Source organism: Euprymna scolopes, chromosome 25, assembly GCF_053919585.1.
Source record: "Euprymna scolopes isolate OS-2025 chromosome 25, ASM5391958v1, whole genome shotgun sequence".
In the NCBI taxonomy this organism is placed as follows: Eukaryota; Metazoa; Mollusca; class Cephalopoda; order Sepiida; family Sepiolidae; genus Euprymna; species Euprymna scolopes.
The window spans coordinates 70,552,671-70,568,377 of NC_136506.1; the positions used below are offsets into that span (position 1 = coordinate 70,552,671).

Consider the following 15,707-nt stretch of genomic DNA (forward strand, 5'->3'; position numbering starts at 1 on the left):
AAAGTAAAAATAAAATAGATATACCCCATAATTTATTACACCATACCTGGTCACACTGAAACACTTATCACAATATTCTGTGTTAAACGTTTATAAATTATAGACGTTATACAAAAACGTTTATAAATGTATACACGTTATACAAAAACGTTTATAAATGTATACACGTTATACAAAAACGTTTATAAATGTATTCACGTTATACAAAAACGTTTATAAATGTATAGACGTTATACCAAAACAGTCTACAGTGATCAAGCGAGTAAAATGTTACGATTTCCCACGCAGGTCAAATGATTGACTTATTCATTCCATGCTTAACATTTAAGATACTTAATTCTTAAAAAGAAATTCTTAAAGAGAAATTCTTAAAGAGAAATTCTTAAAGAGACATATATATACAGGATGGACCACTTAAAGTAGCCTGATCTTTCTAATCTTTCTCTTACGACCAACTGACACTACAAGACAAAATGCAATTCTTTTCCAACAAAATGGCGCTACATGCCACACGTCTCATAGATCACTGACACGAGTTCATGACATGTTTACGGAAGAGAGAACAATAAGCAACTTGTCATCATGTGATTTTTATCTTTAGGGAACTTTAAAACAAAACGTTTATGCAAATAATCCTCACAATCTAGACCAACTAAAGGAGAATATTACCAACGCTATCAGGAGAATCACCAGAGAAGATCGATAGGCAGTATCTGCAAATGTTGTTAAACATGCCCAGAAATGCATAGATGTCAACGGGGAGAATTTCCAGCATCTTTTTGACACTACAGGTAACTCAAACAATACTACAGGTAATTTTAAACAATAAAAGAATGTTCCTCCTCCTCACTACTTTTTCTGGGCTACTTTTAAGCGGCCACACTATATATATATATATATATATATATATATATATATATATATATATATATATATATATATATATATATATATATATATACTCATCCAAATATGATCTACATATATAATCATGAGCATGAAACAGGCACAATACAATGTACCCAAATATTGCTTAAAAAACCTTTAAATTTTAAGCATAGATTTTCGTCGTCAATAAATGTATACATTTCGCTCGATCAATGCCATTCAGTCTAAATCATTCAAAAAATGGCGACTCAGCCAAACTTAAATAAAAGAAAAAAAAAATCGAATTAAATTTAAATCTAATTGAATGTTTTACTCTTTTATCTTCAACTTAAAAAAAATTCTTTCCCAGAAATTCAAAAGAAACATTATCTCAACAAATAAATAAATAAATAAATAAATAAAAGTTTTTTTTGTGTGTGTGTGTGTGAGATGTTTTTATTTTTTATTTTTTTGAGATCTGAAGATTCAATTACGTCAATATTATATCGGACTTTATTGAACTGAAGCCGTGAATTCCTTGTTGTTGAGCCATAGAGAAAGAAAAGGGTGGGAAATACACTAAGAATTCATTATTATAGATCTCTTAAATTCATTTCGGTGATCTCGTGTGCAAGTATTTTAAGGACTATTTCCATTTCAATGCCGATTCCTAGCTACTACGTGCATACTCTGGAAACTTCGCCAGATTCTCGAGAACAAAACTCCGTATTATCACACGTGTGGTTTAGCAGGTTATACTTGCTTACGGTATCTGCAGCGTTAGATAAGTATATAGCTTGCCCCACCCCATTTACACTTTACAGTGCTCTCTGCACACAGGATAAATGCATCTTCCTGCTATCAAGCTGCAATATTCTCTCTTTCAACACATCTGTTTGTTGATTGTTGCCACAAACAGTACTATTGCTTGTAAAGAATAGAATATTTTTGTTCACGGTTTATTCCTTTAGATTTAACGTGTTATAGCTATGCTCATGCATATGAGGTACCTTAAACAAGGTTCTAGACGTTTGTGTACAGGCATTTAAAATTGTCGTAGACTCTTGAAAATTCAGTATATTATTGCTATACATCTTTTGAGATGACTGACCGATTTTCATGATTTCAGATTCATATGAACAGCTTACAGCAGTAATTGGAATGATTGTTCCCAGCTTGTTAATTTCCAAAATAGAATCTGGACGTGAGGACACTTTCGAAGAACAATATGCAATAAAACTCTGTTTTAAACTTGGTAAAAATGCTACAGAAACGTATAGAATGCTTCAAACTGATTTTGAACCATCTTGTATGAATTGAGCATCAGTTTTTTTTAGTGGCGTAAGAGATTCAAGGAAGCAGGGAGTCTGTGAGTTATGATGAGAGGTGTGGGAGGAGTAAGGGAGCAGAGTTGAAACAATAAGTGCACAGTTTGGTGTCAGTGTGGGAACTGAAGATGCAGAAGATTTGCATGACGTTTGTCCCAATGCACCAGTTCACAACTCCATACTTGTCACAGACTACTTGATCAAGATGGGCATCAAGACAGTTCCTCCCTATAGTCCAGACCTTGCTCCCTTTTTTTCTTCGCATTTCTGTGATCGTGTATTTTTTTTTCTTTTTCCGTGGTATTATTTATTTATTTATCTATTTTAATTATGTTGGACCCTTTTAAAACGTTGTGTTTCTTTTTCGAATTCTGTGATCGTGTAATTTTTTCTTTTTCCGTGGTATTATTTATTTATTTTTTTAAATTATGTTGGACCCCTTTAAAACGTTGTGTTTCTTGTTCTTTTTCGAATTCTGTGATCGTGTGATTTTTTCTTTTTCCGTGGTATTATTTATTTATTTTTTTAAATTATGTTGGACCCCTTTAAAACGTTGTGTTTCTTGTTCTTTTTCGAATTCTGTGATCGTGTAATTTTTTCTTTTTCCGTGGTATTATTTATTTATTTTTTAAAATTATGTTGGACCCCTTTAAAACGTTGTGTTTCTTTTTTTCTTTTCTTTTTTTCGTGGTATCGACCCCAGGTTCGGTTTCTGCATCGCTGATGCAAAAGGTTCACGAACACCAAATTGTGAGTTGTTATATACTGGGTGATATGGTTATTATTATTATTATTAGACGATACCACTTGTGCGCGTATGTTACGTGAGTTCTTATTAGTAATGATATGAGTCTTAGTGAGAGTTCTTGTCTTATTACATATGATGTTGTATCTTAGAGAGAGAGAGAGATGTGTATGTAATGACATTTTATACACAGACATATAATAACAATACAATTTACCTTTTTGTAGAAATCACAAACACAAAGATGAGCTTTATCCAAACACACATGATGAATTTATTTCCTTACGACCGGTCGTGATTTCCTCATTAAGAACTCAAAGTTTCACTTTTTAGTTTCTGAAGTGACGTCTCGCTTCAGACATCCGCCTGTCTCTGAGTTTTCTCACTGGCCGTCTCCCCTGACTGTCTCTCCTGACTGTCTCTCTGACTGTCTCTGCGACCAACTAACTCCCACTTCCTATATTGAGAAATCCATGCATCCCGGCCACGTGAGCAAAATTCACGTGTTTCAACATGCGCGACTTTGCACGTTTCCGACATTGATTTCCCAATAACCTATTTTTCTTGTGCTTTTTCCACAAAGGAATTTAACCTACATATCTAATTTATTTAACCCATATTTTATTATCCACATTCTTTTAACAATTGAATAGTTTATTTATTATTTATTTCATCCGAATTAACAATTTACTGGACATTCCATTTAAACCTATTGTTCTTTAAAACTTATGTCCAGGGTTCGATTTCTGCTTTCTCTTATTTTCATTTTAACTAATCTCTCTATTTTTATACTTACATGAACAGGGGACAGTCCTTATCATGTAACACACTTAGCGCTGGGATGCATAGAGATGCAGAGTCTAGAATGCTAGAAATAAGCCATTTCAAACTCGTTCACGAAAAGATGAAGTAATGGGGAATATCAAGAAATGCTTAAAAAAATAAATGTGAGGTAATTACTAGGGTTAGGGTTAGGGTTAGGACAACAAATTATTCTCATCAATGTTTTGACTCTCGAGTATATATCCGACACAGTTAGATATAGTTAGACATAGACCGAAGACCACGTCACTCTATCTAAAAAACACATAAGATATCAACGGATATATACTCGAGAGTCAAAATACTGAAAAGAACATTCTGTTGTCCTAGCTCAACTTATACATTGCTGTGTTATAAACGGATAAACCATCACCCATCTATTATTATACATATTTTAAATTCAATCTTTTGTGGTTCCTGTAAACATGGGATACACAAAAAGTGCACTGGAATTATTGGTAAATTGAGAGATGATAACAAATTTTCGTGCAAAACTTGTAAGAAAATGGAGATGAATGAGAACTCAGATGTGGAGAAAATATATCCGAATAATGAAGCTATTGAGCTTGTCAAGAAGTCATTATCTTGGTGATAGCATTGGAACACAGGGTGGAGCAGGTGCTAGTGTGAATGCAAGAATTACTTTAATGGTGAATGCTCTGACGAACTGCAAACACTTGTACCTCCTCGACGTAACTACCCCCGACAAACCCGACAAGCTACTAAGTCTCCTCCCTTTACAGTAGAGATCCCTAGGTGCAAGAAAGCCTTTTACTCCAATAGTTTCTTCCCCAGAACTGCGGGTCTTTGGAACTCCCTTCTGGGATTCTGCTTTCCCAACTGTACTGATATGCAGAAGTTCAAGTGTAATGTGAACAAACATCTTTCTACTCATCTCCCTTCATAATGCCTCTGCAAATTAAGTCCCTGATAGTAGCCCCCTGCTTCAAAGTGGCACTGTGCCTTGTTTGGGGTGAAAATTGAATTAAAAAAAAATAAATAAATATAAAGTAAATTCATAAATTAGCAGAGCAAAGGAAGAATCGGCGCTTCTACACTATTGAGACGAAATTTCGGAAATCGTAAAACTGAATTTCACATGAAAACAATGGTTTTTTAAGATGATTATATCCAAAAATTACGAAAATCGATAAGGTAGAAAATTATTTATTAAAGAAAATAAAAGATAGAATTTGATGAAAACGATCGTAAGACACTGGAGTGTTCAAAAGAGAGGTAGTTTTCCGTTTCGATTTAAACAAGATGGCGGCAATTTTTCACCTGCTACCACGATTAGTTTTTATTTTTTTAATAATTCATTAATATTCAGGTTATTCTGAATGCATAATTTGGAAGCTACCATTGTAACTTAATAGAATTGGCAAAATACCATTGTTTTGTTGAAACCATTGTTTTTTTTTATTTAAAAACTCCATTTATAGACTACAAAATATCGTCCCAATAGTGTAGAAGCGCGGAAGAATCTATTATGCACAGTGCGATGATGTATAAAAGTGAAATCTGGCGAGGTGTGTTCTGTAGAGAGAAATGACATGAGAATGGTACAATAGATGTTTAATGTGAGTCTTAAAGACAGGCTTAGTTTTAATAACATCAGAGGAAGATAAATCTGGATGGTATATGGAGACGTGAGTAGAACAGTAGACTTTGATATTATGGCCACGTTGAAAGATTTTTGTGCAAGGAGTGTAAGGCATGTGAGATAAATGAAAACTCAGGTGTGTGGAACGTATACCTCATTAGCAAAGCTATTGTTATTTGGAACACAGAATGGAGCAGGTACTAGTGTAATTGCAAGGGATAAGAATGGTCCATGGAATTATGCCGTGTGCGGTTTAGCAGGTTATACTAAAGAAGTTGCTTAAGTCATATTCAGGCTACAGATCAGCTGCGTTCTCTCTATGCATATTAATAGCCTAACTTTGTGACCAATGTGATCCTTCAGAACGTTTGGACAATCATTCACTATGGACAGGCTGTATTTTATGCATCACATAGTTCTGGAATGTTATTTACTTCCTTCCCACCACAGAAGGATGTGACACAAGGTTGGAAGGTAGGGGAGAGTCAAGCCAGCGTCCCAATTGAAACACTGTGACCTATTAAAAATTGACTGGATAATCCTGTCAGCATTCTCCGATAGGAGTACCTCAGGCAGCAACCAATAAACTTACCCCATCCGGAAAGAAGGGAAGCAACGATTTGGGAGGGTGGACCCCCTAGAACTACATAGAATGACCAGCTTTCCTGGTAGGGGCACCTCAGGCAGCAAGCAATAAACTTACAGCCCTGAAAGAGTCACCGCTTATCAAGGCCCGAAGGCTACTCAAGGATAAGGGTTAATGAATGTAAGGTGGTAATTTAGTAATCGTTCATAATGTAGATTGGATAGAATTGGGATTATTTAAGGGGACGGCTCAACAAGAACTTGCTTACATTGGACTTGAAGGTTACCATATTGTAATTGTTCCACTGGAGGGAATTTCTAGGAAAGAAAGCTTGTTCATGGAATCTGCGTTTAGATTTATGCAGAGATAGAGAGTGGGACAAATTATTGATAGTGGTTGTAGCTAGTCGAGTGTTTTTTTTTGTAAAAGTTTAGCAAGGGGTGGTCATAGATTGGAGCTCAGACGATTCTATTAATTATTATCCGCTTCTATTAATTTCTACGGTATAGAAATCCTCACTTCGAGTTCATGGCTAGCGTTTCATTTCCTGCTATTCTAAACTAACCATTTTATATACTGTTTATGTTTGCTTGTCCAATATCTAGCAGTAAGGTTACTAATTTTCTACAAACTCTTTAGCACTTTAGTTCTTTTAATCAGACAAATGATTTTTACGCAAGTGTCATGTGTCACACATGAACCTTGAAGCAGGTGATTTTAAAAATAATTTTCTTATTTTACATATGTCCTTGCATCTTTATAAGAACCTTTGTCTGTCAGACGGTAAAGAAATCACGCTTCAGCTATGGTATAATTTGGTCATTAATTGAACATAATTCTTTAAAATTATAGCATTTATATTATGAATTAAAAATAGAAAGGAAGAAACAAAGTGCTCGACGATTCGTCTGTTCCCTGGATTTTATTCAAGAGACAAAAACATTTTCATTTGCAAAATTTAACTTAAGTTATAAGTTTACATTTATTTTATTAGCCTTAGTCTTCTGTATTTAACACAGATTCCATCAAAGACAGACTCGCAACATCTCTTCTGTGAGATAGAGGTTGCAGGGAAGAGAAAAGGACATCTCCTATGAAGCTACAAAGTCTATTTTGAACTCTATCAAGGCAGGACAAGTCCTTTTTAGCAGCTCCTACCCAAATGTGGCAACAGTATTCCATCCTTGGACATAATTTCCAGCTATACCATAGCTGGAGATCTTGTGAAGTAAACCTTTATGCCATACCCTATCAAAGGCCTTAGATATGTCAAGAGCAATTGCCCCAGAAAGGTTGCCTCCGTCGAGAGATTTGCTAATCCTATGAGATATAGATGTAAGCACATCTGCTGTAGATCTAGCAGAATGGAAACCATATTGTCACTAAGAAGGTTATTTTTGTTGAGATGGTTGATTACTTCTGTATTTAACACAGATTCTAGCAACTTACTCATAACACACAGGAGACTTATTGACCTGTACTGAAAGGGTAATGAGCGATTACCCGAATTCTTAAATACAGAACATACTGATGAGATTTTCCAGGGTGATGGGAAGCTATTCTCCTTAAGACAACGTTTAAACAGTTTTGTAAGGATGGGCGCTACTTCTGGTTGAAGTTTTTTAGTACTATAATTGGAATACCGTCAAGGCCGGTTGCTTTACTGGAATCAAGGTTTTTTATTAGCTTGGCAACATCACATACAGATATATGTATATCACATAGCGTGTTTTCTGATACAGGAGGAAATATTGGGGGTTGGCAGCCTTGGTCGCAAAGAGTAGAATTAACTGCAAAGTTCTTGGCAAATAGTTTGGCTTTGTCTGATGCTGACGAGATTACCTCAGGTCCATTGATGATAGTTGGGATAGAGCACACACTTCTGTTCAGGATTCTGTTTGCTATTTGCCAAAACTGGTGGGAACCAAGCCACTGATCAGCTACTTTGGACTTGACGGACTGAGCATACAACTTACTTCCATTACTAGCAATGGCCAATGGAGAAGTTTTCACTGACAAAAGTAACATTAGACAATTTTTTATTGAAAAGAAAATGACAGCAACCGGCAATAATCAAGCATAAAAAGTTCAATTTTATAGACTTTAAAAAGTAAAATGGTCGCTAGACAATTTATTTTTAATAGTGAAAAGGTTTTTTTTGGTTTTTTTTTTTACATGGAGGTCACCAGAAGCCACTCGGGGATCAGGGTTATTTAATGTACAGTAATCAGTGGGATAGTGTTGCAGCATTCAGTAATATTGGAGATTTGTATAAAGTGTCATTGTTTAAGGGGGCGGTTCATTGGAAATTACACTAAGACAGAAGATTGAAATCGAAAATAAGGCTGTTTTAATTACACAGGTTGCTATTATTTCTTTCATTCTCATTGCATAAAAAAAGGCATTTTATTTCGTTTGTGAAAAAGACACAAAACTTGTGCCTTAAAACTTTTTACAATCATGTGTGTGTGTTTTTTTTTTTTTTTGGTTTTAAAATATAAAGTATTTACTTTCGGCTTCCAATCAGGATAGGATTTTTGAATCGTTTTGTCACCTTTTTTTGTAGTAAATTAGTTTGTAGGCTGTTTTTTTTGTTTTTTTTTTTACACAGGCATCACCACATTATCAAGGCCAAGAGGCCACTCGAGGATAAGGGTTAAAGAGTGTACAGTAGACAATTGGACAATATAGTAACCATTAGTAATGGAAATTCGGTAAATTTCTTGACTTATATGGAACGGCTCATCAAGAACTTGTTTATGTTAGACTTGAAGACAACCATATTGTAGTCAGCCGGAAAGCAGGAAAATGGAAGACAATTCCACAGGCGTGCAGTTCTAAGAGAGAAGCTTTGTTCATGGAATCTACGTTTAGGTGTAGGCACAGATAAAGAGTGGGGGGGGGGAATTATTGATAGTGTTTTCAGCTAAACGAGTGCTTCTTGTGAAAGTTTGGCGAGGGGGGGGACCATAGACTGAAGCTCAGTCGAACACTTTCCATGAAAATAATGATACATCAGAGACAGACTCGCAACATCTCTTCTGTGAGATAGAGGTTGCAAGGAAGAGAAAAGGACATCTCCTACGAGGCTACAAAGTCTATTTTGAACTCTATCAAGGCAGGACAAGTCCTTTCTAGCAGCTCCTACCCAAATGTGGCAACAGTATTCCATCCTTGGACATACCTGGTTCTTATATAGATAGAGAATTGCATCAGCAGTGAGATATCTACTGGATCGATAGAAAGATCCCACCATTTTTCCAACGACCTTGGCAACAGATTTGATGCAGGTGTTCCATTTAAGATTAGGAGTAAAGGTCAAGCCATGAAGCTTGTCAAAACTTGAGGCCTCCTTAAGACGAGAGCCATTCATTTCAATTGATGCCAGATGTGGATCAGAGTGTTGATGATGTAAAGAGAGAAGCTTGGTTTTAGATGCATTAAAGTAACCAGCCACTCCTTTCCCCATTGTACCACGTGCTCAAGATCAGAGGAGAGAGAATCGGAGAGAACTTGGTCGTTTACTGTCTTAGATGTGCTATCATAAATGGTAGTGTCATCAGCATAAATTTCTACAAATGATGTAAGGATGTGATTTGGAAGATCATTAATGTAGATCAGGAAAAGAGTTGGGCCCAGGATAGACCCCTGAGGGACTCCAGCATTAATACTGTGAGCTTCTGATTTTTGCCCCTCAACTACTATTCTTATGAACCTATCAGAAAGAAATAATTTAATAATTGAGAAGACATTTCCAGCTATACCATAGCTGGAGATCTTGTGAAGTAAACCTTTATGCCATACCCTATCAAAGGCCTTAGATATGTCAAGAGCAATTGCCCTAGAAAGGTTGCCTCCATCGAGAGATTTGCTAATCCTATGAGATATAGCTGTAAGCACATCTGCTGTAGATCTAGCAGAACGGAAACCATATTGTCACTAAGAAGGTTATTTTTGTTGAGATGGTTGATTACTTCTGTATTTAACACAGATTCTAGCAACTTACTCATAACACACAGGAGACTTATTGACCTGTACTGAAAGTGAGCGATTACCTGAATTCTTAAATACAGAACATACTGATGAGATTTTCCAGGGTGATGGGAAGCTATTCTCCTTAAGACAACGTTTAAACAGTTTTGTAAGTATGGGCGCTACTTCTGGTTGAAGTTTTTTGAGTACTATAATTGGAATACCGTCAAGGCCGGTTGCTTTACTGGAATCAAGGTTTTTGATTAGCTTGGCAACATCACATACAGATATATGTATATCACATAGCGTGTTTTCTGATACAGGAGGAAATATTGGGGTTGGCAGCCTTGGTCGCAAAGAGTAGAATTAGTTGCAAAGTTCTTGGCAAATAGTTTGGCTTTGTCTGATGCTGACGAGATTACCTCAGGTCCATTGATGATAGTTGGGATGGAGCACACACTTCTGTTCAGGATTCTGTTTGCTATTTGCCAAAACTGGTGGGAACCAAGCCACTGCTCAGCTACTTTGTACTTGACGGACTGAGCATACAACTCATAGAACCATAGCTGGCTGTTAGGTTTTTGCTGGAAATTTTTCGAGGGTATGAAATGATCTATATCTACAATTAACCATTCCGTCAGGTCTGATACTATAGAGGACACATCCTTTTTAAACATGAAACGCAGAGGTAGATCCGATATAAATGTACGGAAGCTATCCCTGTCAGCCTTAGTGTATCGATATACTGTAGGATGGAGAGGTGCGTCTGGGGACTTATTACATTTCATTTTTATCTTAATTGAAACAACAGAGTGGTCGGAAGATCCAAGGGGAGACAGAACAGAAACTGAACATAGTTCAGGGTAAGTTGTGAGAAAAAAGTCTAGTAGAATCGCATACTGGCCGTCATTGTCGGGCACACGGGTGGGTTCGTGAACAATTTGAGTGAGGTCATAAGCAATGGAGACATCATGACAGAACCTCCCCTCATCATCGGTCTTGTTTGAGTGGGTCAACATTTCGACGTTGTGAATATAGAAGTCTCCACATACGTGAATGTTAGCTGAAGGATAAGCAGATAGGACTTGGTCAATTTTCTCAGATATGCTTTTAAAGATAGTAACTCCATTATTGTGGGGGCGATAGAGAGTAAATATAAATGCAGTAGTGTGAGCTAATGCAACCCGGAAGCACATATCTGGTAAGTTAGGATCTTCTCTGGAGATGTCCCCACCACATAGAAAGCCATCTTTAATATAAGCACATATTCCATGACCATTGCGATCTTGGGGGTCAGATTTAGAAGTTAAGTTAGAGTATCCTTTAATTGCGAACTCATCTAGGGAAATAGCCTATCCAATGCCAATTTTGCTTAAAAATAAAAGGTCTAGTTTAGTCTCCTGTAATTGAGTTTCAACCTCTGGAAGGTTAGAACGTAGACCCCTGATGTTGGAGAAGGAGACATGGTAGTAGGGGTCTACGTTGGAAGTTGGAGAACCGGGTTTAATCGTGTATTTTTTCTTGAAACTTGTCATGATGGAATTTTGGAATTTGTGGACTAGGTCGTCAGATTTTCTTAGAGCAGGACAGAGAGAGAAAACTAAGAGAGAAAAGAAACGAAGAAGTTTTTTTAATTAACTTCTGTCATAACAAAATATGCACGCGAAGGTTGTCAATATCAATAAGTGAAAGCGTTTCTGTGGAACGAGCTGGATTTGAACTTGGTACATCCATGTTGTCAGTCCGTGTCGTTAACTACTTAGCCATCGTCAATTCCCAGCTGTTATTGTTTCCTATGGTGGTGACTTTACTTTCCCAGGTAAGTCCATTTCCTCTTCTTAGCGTTATTATTCGAGGTATTTGGCCACACTATCGAGCGCTTATGTAGGGGGGGATAACTTTACTTTATATATTAGATTAAACATGAAACTAAATGAAATTAATGAATAAATGAAAAAAGCAAGAACTTAAAAAGAAATTGATCCGCTTTTCTTTATTTTGTGTGTGTGTGTATGTGTGTGTGTGTGTGTTAAAAACCCAAAATTACATTTGTATCAAAGAATTTAGAATCAAAACCCCCTCCCACCCACTTTACCCTTCTGCGTATTTCGATTGCTCTGCACTTTTAACTTCCATCGTATTTTAAACTGTTCTTTCATTTTGCTTTCTTTTTCGCTCGAGCAACGCTTTAGAATGGTTCACTTTATTTTGTGTTACTTTGCTTTCACAAATATATTGAGGAAATTTTTTCATTCGCTTTTTTTTTTATATTATTCCGTTGTAAAAAGGGAAGAAAAAAAAGAAAAAAGTTTTACTTAGTTTTATATAAAAGTTCTTATGCTGAGTGCATCAATCTAAAAAAAAAAAAAAGTAACAATTTTGATTGGAACAAACATATACACCGAGAACAACGCTTGGTAGCCTGGTGGGAAAAGTTAACATTTCTCGGTTTTCTCGGAATTGATTTTGATAAAACTTTTCGCAGCTGGCAGCACCATTGTTAGGGCTTCATTTTTTTATTGTAATAATGTCTATTTTTTAGTCAGACTAATTTATACCGATTTCCTTATTTTAAACGAGGTTTTTATAGGCCGAATGCTCTTTCTGACATCCACCCAGCCTAATCACGTTGATACATCAGTTTTCTTTAAATCGCCAAAGTTAAGCAACGTTGAGCCTGTCCTGTACCAGATGGGTGACCATTTGGAAATACTAGGCGCTAAATGCAGGAAGACGTAAACACTTCCCTACAAGAACTGCAAAAACCTAATATGGTCGTCTTCCTGGATCGGGCTATAAATGCGACCAGGTAAAGTTTGTGAATTTGATATTCCCTAGAAATTTCCTCCTTTGAAAGGAGGCCGGTTTAATCCACTTAGAGTAAATACCGCTGGTTCTACCTGGTATGGTAATGGAGACTTGTGCTGTTATGATGACACCATCTTCAAGGGATTGTCTACCAAAGCTAAAGAGTGTTTCACCTTGCTAGTGAGGGTTGAGGACATGTGTTGCATGGAAAGAAATCATATGAGAAAGATACAATGGTTGTGGAAAGTGAGTATTAAAGACAGGCTTATATCTGTTGGTCTTGGAGAAATATTAAATCTGAACAGTATAAGGAGGAGAGATTTTGATTGTATGGTCATGTTCAAAGAATAGATAAGAGTTCTTGGGTATGTAGAACAGTTGAGATAGCAAGTTTAGTTCATAGGAAAAGGTCAAGGAAAACATGATTCAATCAACCTAGACTGGTGATGGGGACTAATTGTATCGGAAATCGTAAAAACTGGAACATTTTGGGACATCGTTATCGATATCAGAATCGGAAGTTTTCTCCCCCTATTTTCCGATGTCAAAAACAATTTTCTTAATTGTTTTTTTTTGTCTCAAACTTAGTTTTCCATTGCTTGTACCAATGGTAAAATGATAAATTGATTTTAAAATTCCAGTAAAATCAAAATCTATAGATTATCCTCCCAACTGTATTGTTTTTACGTTTGTGTCATAGTTTTTTTTTACAGTAATCTGCTAAACAAAAACAAAAACAAATGAGCAAAAAAAAAAGCAAAAAAAAAAAAAAACTCTATCGCTAAATATTTAGAAATTCTAAAGAATCAATATCGAAAAGCAGAAATTATATCGTAATCGAGAATTTAGAACAGAATCGATAATTGTATCGGAATCAGGAAAAAATATTGGAATCGTCCCATCACCAATAATTACCCAACAAGGGTGGACGTAGTTACGCCCCTAAAGGCAAATTTTCCAAATTTTTAACTTTGAAAATGAAACTGTTATTTGCCCACCCCCTACCGCATCTCTCTTAAAAAATCACTTATATTCTGTTTCTATTTTTCAGGGGGTGATGCAAAATTATTATTGCTGCTGTGTGTTTCTCCAACCCGATATTACGTTACCGAGTCGTTACAATGTCTTGGTTTTGGGCAAAGAGCAAGACAGGTCCAACGGGGCCCTACCAAAAGGAGGCTCCCTGCAGGAATTGAGAAAATGGACATTTCTAGTGGAAGATGCCGCTCAAAAACACCTCCATTTGCAAATCGGTAGATATTATCAGAAGTAATATATATATATATATATATATATATATATATATATATATATATATATATATATATATATATATATATGGAAGTTTTAAAAGCCAAAAAAACAATGCGAAGAAAGACCGGAATCATGAAAGTAAAGAAAAGAAAAACAAACAAAAGTAGACGGATATGTTGGAGTAGAGAAATGTCTAACTGTTTATTCATCTATCATTCCTCACCTCGATGTATAATTATTTTATTTTATAACCAAGTTGCTGGTATGTCCGGTGTATATAAAGTCCGTTGGTGGTATGGAACTTTGATTAATTTCGGGAGAGAAGGGACCTCCCCTTTTCAAAATAGAAAACAAAATTCAAGATGGCGGAAGAGAATGGGACAGGACTGCAGAAAAACGTCAGGATCGCAGAAAGGTGTGATTAGTTTAGCCGTAAGGAGCTGGGGGTAATTTTATTTTACTTATTATATTATTATTACTTTTTTTTTATATTTCTGTTATAAGCATGAATATTTTTTTATCTAATATTATATAATTTATTATTATTATTATTATTATTATTATTATTGTCCACATAATAATAATAATAATACATTATACAATATTATATTAATATATATATATATATATATATATATATATATATATATATATATATATATCCAATGTTTATAATTAAAAAAATAGTTATTAAATAAAATAAAATAACCATCAACTTGGTTATAAAATAATTATACATCGAGGTGAGGAATGATAGATGAATAAAAAGTTAGACATTTCTCTACTCAAACATACCCGTCTACTTTTGTTTGTTTTTCTTTTCTTTACTTTCATGATTCCGGTCTTTCTTCGCATTGTTTTTGGCTGTTAAAACTTCCATATATTCCTTTACCAACAATACTTCAAGCAAACTACTACCTACTCTTATATATATATATATATATATATATATATATATATATATATATATATATATATATATAATCCTGAGGTGAATAGGAACATAGATTATTGAATCCTGTAGTATCAAGTTTTGCAAAATATTTTTAGGAGGTAATATTTTAATATAAGACAATCCCAGCCAAAAAGGAAATAGCTCAATATACTTGATAGAGCGAATGAATTTTATATAGATATTTTTTTTTATATTTAATTTTCATTCAGAAAAATATAATTTTTCAAAACGAAAATGTATTATTTGAACAAAAAATACAATTCAGAGTACTTTCCTTTTTTGCTAATGATATTTACTATAAGGAGATGAGTCTACATTTAAAATCCAGGAATTACGGAAAGTACTCTGAAAGTACCCTATATTCTTTTTTCAAATAATAAATTTTCGTTTTGACAAATTATATTTTTCTGAATGAAATTTAAATATCAAAATAAAACAAAACAAAACAAGTGAAGCATGCATTGTTTTCCGTAAGTGCACCAAGAAATAATTAAAATATTTCAAATATTTTGGTGCCTTCCCCCCCACCTTTTATGCTTATAAGAAGACCATATCCAGGAATATTTTGATTATTTCTCAATGTTTTTATTCATAAATATCAAATAATTAAAAGGATGTTGTTTCTGAAACGATCGTACATGAAAAAATTGGATTTTATTGTTTCAGCATTTATTCCCCCACCTCCTTTTAGTCCCAAAAGTCCCCAGGAGACATCAAATCCTGGTGAAAATGAACAAACTGTGCAGTTTTAGGCCTTAACATATATA

At 35.0% G+C, this 15,707-nt stretch overlaps 1 protein-coding gene across 1 annotated transcript in view; it reads left to right on the forward strand.

Moving 5' to 3' along the window:
• The window catches only part of LOC145247429 (kinesin-like protein KIF25), a 446,897-nt gene extending 432,833 nt beyond the window's left edge, over positions 1-14,064 (forward strand). The window contains exon 14 of the mRNA XM_080109187.1: positions 13,783-14,064. Coding sequence (XP_079965313.1) covers positions 13,783-13,988 — 206 coding nt within the window. The 3' untranslated portion in view covers positions 13,989-14,064. The remainder of the gene's footprint in view (positions 1-13,782) is intronic.
• The last annotated feature ends 1,643 nt before the right edge of the window (positions 14,065-15,707 follow it).